Source organism: Oncorhynchus mykiss, chromosome 6 (genome assembly GCF_013265735.2).
Source record: "Oncorhynchus mykiss isolate Arlee chromosome 6, USDA_OmykA_1.1, whole genome shotgun sequence".
Lineage (NCBI taxonomy): Eukaryota > Metazoa > Chordata > Actinopteri > Salmoniformes > Salmonidae > Oncorhynchus > Oncorhynchus mykiss.
This window is the reverse complement of record NC_048570.1, coordinates 87710785-87720217: the sequence shown is the minus strand read 5'-3', so window position 1 is coordinate 87720217 and position 9433 is coordinate 87710785. Positions and strand designations below refer to the sequence as shown.

At 41.5% G+C, this 9433-nt stretch overlaps 1 protein-coding gene across 3 annotated transcripts; it reads left to right on the top strand.

Moving 5' to 3' along the window:
• The first annotated feature begins 459 nt into the window (after positions 1-459).
• LOC110526757 (ceroid-lipofuscinosis neuronal protein 6) lies at positions 460-8938 on the top strand. Of its 3 annotated transcripts, none has more exons than XM_021607941.2 (8): positions 460-616; positions 1934-2051; positions 5080-5178; positions 5762-5950; positions 6199-6254; positions 6849-6971; positions 7852-8137; positions 8591-8938. In XM_021607941.2, exons 1-7 carry the CDS (start codon positions 558-560, stop codon positions 8120-8122), a joined length of 915 nt encoding a protein of 304 aa, XP_021463616.1. In that variant the 5' UTR covers positions 460-557; the 3' UTR covers positions 8123-8137; positions 8591-8938. The 3 variants fall into 3 exon arrangements, with proteins under 3 accessions (XP_021463616.1, XP_021463617.1, XP_036837283.1); XM_021607942.2 differs by having other exon boundaries at positions 8529-8938; XM_036981388.1 differs by lacking the exon at positions 1934-2051 and having other exon boundaries at positions 496-616.
• The last annotated feature ends 495 nt before the right edge of the window (positions 8939-9433 follow it).

Below are 9433 nucleotides of genomic sequence, written 5' to 3'. Positions count from 1 at the left end.
GTGATGGACCAGCGTCAACAATTAATGCTTTGGCATGGTGGGGCAGTATTCAAATTACATAGGGGGCCCACAGCTCCGCAGATTGGGGCCCATCACCGGGCCCAGAGGAGGCTATTTTTTACAAGATGAAGGCTGGAACACAGCTGGTTGAATAAGACTCTAAATGGGATAGGAAAGCATCCAACAGGAGAGTGTGAATATGGCCAGGAAATAGAGACAGTGGGGCATGTACTGACACAGTGTGGGTAGTATCGTCAAGGAAAGAGAGAGACTGAGATCCAGTTTGAGGGAGAAGGGGATACAGGAAATGAGTTTAAAGAGGATATTGAGTCGAACGTCATTAGATACAGTCCCAAATATGTTGTTATCTTCTTTTTAAAGGAAAACGGGACATGGCAGGTAGGATTTACAATAGTATCTGTCTTTGGCCCACACTCCAGTACAGTAGGTGGCGGTAATGCACCATAAGGTTGGATGCCAACCGCCAAAAAACCACACCAAATAAGAAAAATAAGTGGCGAATTTTCGTTGCAGGATTGGAGGACATCGGGAAGAGAATGCAAGCTGCGGTACGGAAACGTCAAAGCAATGCACCTCGGTCGTCAACAAACCCCAGGTTTGAACAGTTTACTTGTGATTAACGTGTTTATATCATCGGCAAGTATTTAATGTTCCCATCTAGCGGGCCAGTGGTTGGAAGGCACCGTGCATGTCGAATAGTCGCCCTGATAAGCCGAAGTGTCTCAGGCATTTGTCTATCAACGAAACGTAAACAATAAAGACTAGGCTACTGTTAACGGACTGAACTCCACCCCATGGTTTAGGAAGTTTGTGAACTTTACCAACAGTGGAGCCGAGACCAGGCTTGGTGGAATCTAGCTCCGACTACATCGATTCGCCCATGGTCAATACTTTAAAATGTCAATTATGAAACGCCCCACTTGCACTTATGTTTGTCCTCTGTAGTTGCATACATTTCTTTGCTTACTGAAATCTATCACGTTACTGTTTCAATAATAGTTAATTCAAATACAACCACCGCCTGTTTGTTCATTGCTGTTGCTGTAAGACAGGGTTCTCCAACTGGCGACTTGGCCCACGAGTGGTTTTATTTGTCCCAAAAGCTTCGGGTGCTTTTAAACATTTGTACAAGGTGAGCGTTTCATAATTTAAATTCATGTTAGTATTGACCTAAGGCGAATTGATCTAGTCAGAGCTAGATTCCACAAAGCCTGGTCTCGGGTCCACTCTGTTGAGGTTTATCAGAAACTTCCTGCACCGTGGAGTTTAGTCCGCTAGGCTACTGTCAGACAGTGTCAGTAGAAAATATACTGTAAAGGCATATCAGTCTGCCACTCAAAACTGCCCCTTATATTCTAAACTAGGTTAGTTATTGCCTGTGCTTGCTGGCTGAAGTTCTTCTTGCCTTGTAATGTGCTCATGGTCAGTGTTATGTGACCAAGGACAGGGAAGTTGTCAGCCTGTACTACTTTCAAAAGATGGCAGCTGTGAAGGTTGTCAAGCACAGCTATACAATACAGTGTATATTGGCTTTTATATTGCCCATTATTTGCAGAGAGTTAGGAACACATGGGGCCTGTGCAAGGAATGCATTGGACTGTGTATAGACTGTGGCAAACAGCCCACTGAATAACATGCATGTCATTTATTTACATGTCCTCGTCCTATTTCCCCCGCTGGCGTTAACCTCGGAGGTAGATCAAGGCCAACAACACAATAATAATGATGAATAATACAGTAGGCTACATGAACAGAAAGATAATGACAATGTTATTCATGTGTATTTATATAGGTGTAGGCCTACCACAGCACTGTTGTGTTCCTACATATTGGCTAATGTCTTCTTCATACATTGTCATTCTGTATAATGTTGTTTTGGAGTTCATACTTCATAATGTGTCTTTCTCTAAAGCCAACCAGAGTCCAAGCCAAAAGGGTCATCAATGAAGAGGCCACAGTTCCACTTTGACCTGTGGTTCTATCTCACAGTACAAAACTGGATACTGGACTTTGGAAGGCCCATTGTAATGGTATGGACAACCTGCTGAGAGATTCCATACCAGGACAGCTTGAAAAAATGTTGGGTATCTCAGGTTGTTCTGGCATTTGGGCTCCCGAGTGGCGCAGCGGTCTAAGGCTCTGCATCTCAGTGCTAGAGGTGTCATTAGAGACCTTGGTTTGATTCCAGGCTGTATCACAATCGGCCATGATTGGGAGTCCCATAGGGCGGCGCACAATTGGCCCAGCGTCGTCCGGGTTAGGGGAGGGTTTGGCCGGGGTAGGTCGTCATTGTAAATAAGATTTTGTTCTTAACTGACTTGCTTAGTTAAATAAAGGTTAAATAAAAAGCGTACAATTCTTACATAGAAACTTAATTGGGGTGAAGGATATTTGACATACTTTTTTACATTTGTATCACAAACCATTTTTGAGAAAATCATGATGAAGGTGGCCATTTTAGGCTGCCTCATATCCCAAAGAGGAATAGGCCTACCTCACGGGGTGGAGTACGTGACTCCATAACTATGCAATACATCTTGAAGGAAATGATTGATGACACAAATCCATTATGGATGACTTCAGTCAACCGTATAAGCTTCATGTGGAGGGGTATTTAAACAGGGACGGCTGCTGCACATTGTCCAGTCCCCCGCCTGTTCAATGTGTTGTAAGGGTAAGTGCAGGTTAACTTTGTCATTTTCAACTATTGTAATAAACAAGCTATACAACATGAAAGGCCTTTTTAGACCTATACATGCCTGCTGTAATGTAGTTTGGTTGAAATGATCCAACCATTATGTAGAAAGTATGTTGAATATAATAATAAACTACATTGATCAATCTGACTGTAATATTATGTGAATAAATCCAACAGGCCCTGTACGTCTCTGGATAAACCCAGTGGTGCTAGCGAGCCTTGAATTACCTCTGAATAGAATTAACATGTCTCTAACTTGCACCGCTATAAAATTATTAAGAGATTTGTTACAAATAGCTTATCCTGGCGACCAATGTTCTAGCATTCATTTATTGAGGCAAGCAGATCAGAGATGTCAAGGTGATATCCAATAATATGTAGTGTAAAAAACAACTATCGATAGACATAAATTATAAGCTTATAGTCAATTAATCTGTAGAACGAGGAATCAATTTACTCATTTCAACTAATATATTTTTTAGTCACAAAATAATGAACGGAAGAATGAAAACAAGTGTTACATGATACCTTACAGAATACTCCGAGTAAATGACTGTCACCAATAGGCTTAACGTAGTGACACGTGTCTTCAGTTCAGAATCGTCTCTGAAAGAAAAGACAGTACGTGACACAGTATAAGAGAATTCACAGTCAAATTCAAGCAGAAACTCACCCCCAACCTGAATGAACATTTCTTTACACTTTGCAATCAAAAGCAAAAGACAGGAAAACACAACCGGATGCTAATCTAATCAACTGAATTTAAATGATAGGAGGACACCCCTGTGTCGCTTTGAACTATCCGCAATCCGACCAACAAAATATACATTTCCCGGAGAAAACCGCAGAGAAGGTGTGTTTGACCTCTGTGATAGCCCACAGATGGTCAGCCATCCAAACAATGTCATAAATCATGATTGAGTCTTCAAGCTGGGCCTCAGCGCCAGCAAGTCGCTAGTCTCGAGGAGATCACCATCTCTCATTCTTCCACTACAGTAAGACCCTATGATCCGTGAGCCGTGCAGTCATACTCCTTAGTGTGTGGAGTAGGGAATTACCAGGGACCTCACGATACGTTACCATCACCATGCTTAGGAGCCGATAAGATATGTATTACGATTCTCACGATTCTGCTATTTGATACACTATGTCTGCTGTGGAGAGATAAGAGAGAACATGGGAAAATGAGTTTTTATCAGTCATGGAAATAAGTGCTGAAAACATGTTGGCTCACTATTTAAAACGATGGAGAACAAGCTATAGGATGAGTTTTGGTGAATTAGATTTTTTACATTTTTTTTAATCTATACTTGTAATCAAAGTATTGATATATCGCCCACAATAATATTGCAATATGTAACTATATATTTTTTTTTATAGCCCCTATCACTAATACGGAGTATGTTTAAGTTCTGAAATTCAATTTGTCACATTAATTTATTCAACATAAAACTCATAAGGACCCTTTTTCATTTTCCTCATTGAAAGACATTGGTTGGAATAATATACTCTATAAGTACATCACATTTCCAGAGTTGGTTGTCTGCTAATTTTGAAGTTATGATGCATTTTATTACCACCACCAACACAGTGAATGGGAAAATGGATTCAAATGCTAACTCCCTCTGCTGGTGATTTGCTGAATGTGCAATCCTAAATGTGGGCTATGATTTATTGAAGACCTATGTTTTTTATAAATGGGTCATATCTTCTAAAGTACCAGAGAGCCACTCTAGAAATTTGACCTGTTTTAAGAGCTGATTAATAAAATCTCATTCTAAACTGAAGATCATGATTAGTTGATTATTGGAGTCAGGTGTGTTAGCTGGGTCTGGGGCAAAACTGTGCCACCAATCAGGCCCTCAAGGACTGGAGGGCCCATTTGTAATGGTATGGACAACCTGCTGAGAGATTCCATACCAGGATAGCTTGAAAAAAATGTGGGTATCTCAGGTTGTTCTGGCAATTGGTCTGCCGAGTGGCGCAGCGGTCTAAGGCACTGCATCTCAGTGCTAGAGGTGTCAATGGCACTGAGATGTCTGTATCACGTACTGTTCATGGATCATAGGTTCTTACAGGAGGCACTTTCAACATGACTTTCAAAGAAAAAAAACACAGTGATGTAAATGTAAAAAGCATGTCTATATCATACTTCCTTCCAATTAAGTGTCTATGTGAGAATTGCCGTAACAATCTGTGATACCCAAAATATTTCCGGGCTGTCCTGGCGTGGGAACCACCCTGCTACAATAATATATTTGAGTAAATAACAAAGTGAAACAAACAAATAGCCTAGTTATAGCAGCATTGAAGTCTATGCTATGAATGCAGCCCTGTGTTGTATCCATTATTTAATACAGCTCATTCTCCCTCTGGAGTGGTTCCCCCTGAACAAGCCCAGTGCTGGAGACTACTTTCACATGGCCTACAATGTCATCACGCCATTCCTACTGCTCAAGGTGGGTGACTGTCTGGAACCACCAAACACAAACTGCAAGGCTGGTTGATACCGTTTGTTCACAGTCACAGTTGCCCTATAAGCTACAGTGATAATGAAATGTGTCCAAAATAATCGCTTTTCAATATGGAATGAATTAATCAGATTCATTTGTGATGCTCACATGCTACACTAAGTGACTGTGTGTGCATGCACACTGACTGTGTGTGTGTTTACTTGCCTGTTAATGTGTGTGTGTGTGTTTACATGCCTGTTAATGTGTGTGTGTTTACATGCCTGTTAATGTGTGTGTATGTGTTTACATGCCTGTTAGTGTGTGTGTGTTTACATGCCTGCTACTGTGTGTGTTTCCATGCCTGTTAGTGTGTGTGTGTTTACATGCCTGTTAGTGTGTGTGTGTGTGTTTACATGCCTGTTAGTGTGTGTGTGTGTGTTTACATGCCTGTTAGTGTGTGTGTGTTTACATGCCTGCTAGTGTGTGTGTGTTTACATGCCTGCTAGTGTGTGTGTGTTTACATGCCTGTTAGTGTGTGTGTGTTTACATGCCTGTTAATGTGTGTGTGCTCTCGTCCCTCTCTGAGCAGCTGATTGAGAGGAGTTCCAGGGCCTTGCCTCGCTCCGCCGTGTACCTGAGCATCATCACCTTAGTGATGGGCGCCAGCATCCACCTGGTGGGCGACTCCATCAACCATCGTCTGCTGCTGAGTGGCTACCAGCTCCACCTGTCTGTCAGAGAGAACCCCATCATCAAAGACCTCAAACCTGCTACACTGGTAGGCTACACCTTTTTATTAGAGAATATATACTTTGTTAGTCCATACGGGATGGAAACGTCTTCTGCTTTTCACCCAACTCCTTCTGATACAATATGACCAAATGACGGAAGATTATAGTTCTGGGTTAACCAGGATGAATGAACGCATGGTCCTGATAGAGCTCAAATGTATGCTGTTTCATATCAACCAACAACTAAAATGCTGTTGATATTGTTTGAACATGTCTCTTATTTGATTTATTTTAGATTGATTCGTTTGAGCTTCTTTATTTTTATGATGAACAACTGGGACATTTGATGTGGTATGTGGTCATCACTTTTAATGGGATATTCTCTTCTGCTTACTGTCATAACATGCTAATTGGTTGATAATACAATTTAGATTAAACACTTTTTTAAAAGTGCTTGAACAAGGACTGTTTTTCAAATTGAGTTGATTTATATATTGGTCTGTATATCTAAAAATCAGATGTTATTGTTCGGGTACACATACGTTGCAGATGTTATTGTTCGGGTACACATACGTTGCAGATGTTATTGTGGGTTTAGAGAAAAGCTTATGTTCAGTGCAGTAATACCGAACAAAACAATAAGCAAATGCAAGTCCAAAAAATGTCAATAAAGGTATTAAGAAATATCAGAACAAGCAATATCAGAGTCCGGAATATAAATATGTATGTATATAATGGTATGGATAAACAATGACATTACGGACAGTATGTGGCTAGAAAAGGTGTGTACAGCAGCAGTTATATAGGATGAGTCTTGACTAGAATACACTATATACAGCATGTAAACCTTTTTAAAGTGATCAGTGTTCAGTATTTGCAGTGAGTTTGTAATAAGTTGACATGAACTAGTTTTCAACTGAGTTCTCTCCTTCTCTCTTCCTCCAGGTATATTCCTTTCTTCATCATCCTCTTCCTCTACTTCACTGGCTGCTTTACTCACGTCAAAGAGGAGAAGACGATGCCCCTGTCTGGTTGGCTGCTACTCGGACCCAGTGCCCTCTACTATTGGTCAGTCCCCTCATTACTTCCTTCTATTATGATGATGCTCGTTTGTGTCTGGTTGGCTGCTACTCGGACCCAGTGCCCTCTACTATTGGTCAGTCCCCTCATTACTTCCTTCTATTATGATGATGCTAGTTTGTGTCTGGTTGGCTGCTACTCGGACCCAGTGCCCTCTACTATTGGTCAGTCCCCTCATTACTTCCTTCTATTATGATGATGCTCGTTTGTGTCTGGTTGGCTGCTACTCGGACCCAGTGCCCTCTACTATTGGTCAGTCCCCTCATTACTTCCTTCTATTATGATGATGCTAGTTTGTGTCTGGTTGGCTGCTACTCGGACCCAGTGCCCTCTACTATTGGTCAGTCCCCTCATTACTTCCTTCTTTTGACTTGAGAAATGTTTTCTGAGCAAAGATTTGTAAAACTTTTTAAAAAACGTTTTATTTTTATTAGACATATAAGACTGTCAAAACACCAGCAATTCAACACCAAGTGATTTTAATTTGGGAAATCTGTAGCAAGATATGTGTGATCGTATACAAATGTAAGCAAGTTTTGAAATATCTGTTTGGGCTTCTTGCAATCAATTTGCAGTCTACAAATTATTTGTAATTATGTTCCGGTCCTCTGACCATTTGCTCAAGAAAGAAATTGGCCTGTGGCTGAATCTAGTTGATGATCACTGTCATAGAGGTTTGCTGAATTCTAATTGATAAATGTACTCCATTATGGGATTAATGTACTCTGATTTATGTCGTACTGAAAGTACCTGAAGGAGGGGACATTTCAATGTGTGAAGCATGGCTCAACTCTAAGTATTTCCTTCTAGAAAGTGAAAGTATCTTGACTGCAGCTCTCACTTCTGCCCCTCTCTCACACCCCCTCAGGTACTTGGTCACAGAGGGTCAGATCTTCCAACTCTTCCTCCTCACCTTCCTAGCTATGGTAGCCACGGTGATCCACCAGCGGCATAAGGGCTCTGTCCCAGACGCCAATGGCCTCTTTCTGTTCGCCAGCTTCTCTGTCACCATGTTCCTGGTGGCCGTGTGGGTGGCCTGGCTGTGGAGCGACCCGGTGCTGCGTAAGAAATACCCCGGTCACCTGTACGTCCCCGAGCCCTGGTCCTACTACACATTACACGTTAAGGACAGCCACTGATAGGAGTGACAACAGGTGAGTGTCCAGTATGATACTAGTTTGTGTTAGCCTGGGTGTCAGTATGATAATACTAGTTTGTGTTAGCCTGGGTGTCAGTATGATGATGCTAGTTTGTGTTAGCCTGGGTGCCAGTATGATGATGCTAGTTTGTGTTAGCCTGGGTGCCAGTATGATGATGCTAGTTTGTGTTAGCCTGGGAGCCAGTATGATAATACTAGTTTGTGTTAGCCTGGGTGCCAGTATGATGATGCTAGTTTGTGTTAGCCTGGGAGCCAGTATGGTGATGCTAGTTTGTGTTAGCCTGGGAGCCAGTATGATGATGCTAGTTTGGGGTTAACAATTAGTTACCCAGGTTAGGTTTGCATGGAGTAAGGAAAGTTATTATGAGCTGTCCTCCCATCACCAGCCTCCTGTGGAATGGACTAATACTGACTGAATGGATTCCATCAATATCTTGCATTTCTGTAGAATTGACAGGTCTGAAACGTTCCTGCTACAGATAAATGGTCAATCTGCTCCCGAATGACATCATCAGCAAGCGCCACATGGAGTGTGGATCGAGCACAGTGTTGTGCTGCATTCTGGGACAGGCCCCTCTTTTCTACAGTTGCACCCCACCACTCCCCCAACACCATCCACATGACAATGACCATCTTACAGTATGCAATGTTACAGTATTCATTTAAAATGAGACAAAAAAATGAACTCAAAGAAAGGTCAGTGTTGGATGTACTTGAACATCATTGTATTGCTTCAAGTAAGTTGTTTCAACATTTCAATATCAGATATTTTTAGTAATAAAAGTTTTTTACTCCACTTTGTGTATATTGTGTTTATGAACTTTGAAGACATGCTTAATTGTACTTGCATATACTGTATAACAGACATCATCATCAAGGTTACTCCGTAATGAAGTAGGTCATATGTCTCCTATAGCAGATTTACATTTGACATTTTTGTCATTTAGCCGATGCTCTGACCCAGAGCGACTTACAGTAGTGAGAGCATACATTTTACCTTTTTATCTTACTGGTCCCCCGTGGGAATCGAACCCACAAACCTGGCACTGCAAGCACCATGCTCTCTAAGCACCATGATCTACCAACTGAGTGGAATACAGAGTACACGCCAGATGTAGTGGGGTATACACATACCAAATTATTATATGGAGTATTAGTACATGGCTGGATTGATAGACAGTGTCCTCTAGTGGTAATGTTATATATTGCAGCTACCTCAGGAAATGAATATATTATTCAGTGTCATCACTATCCTGTCATCTGTCCTTTCACTAGACATAAAATGGTATTG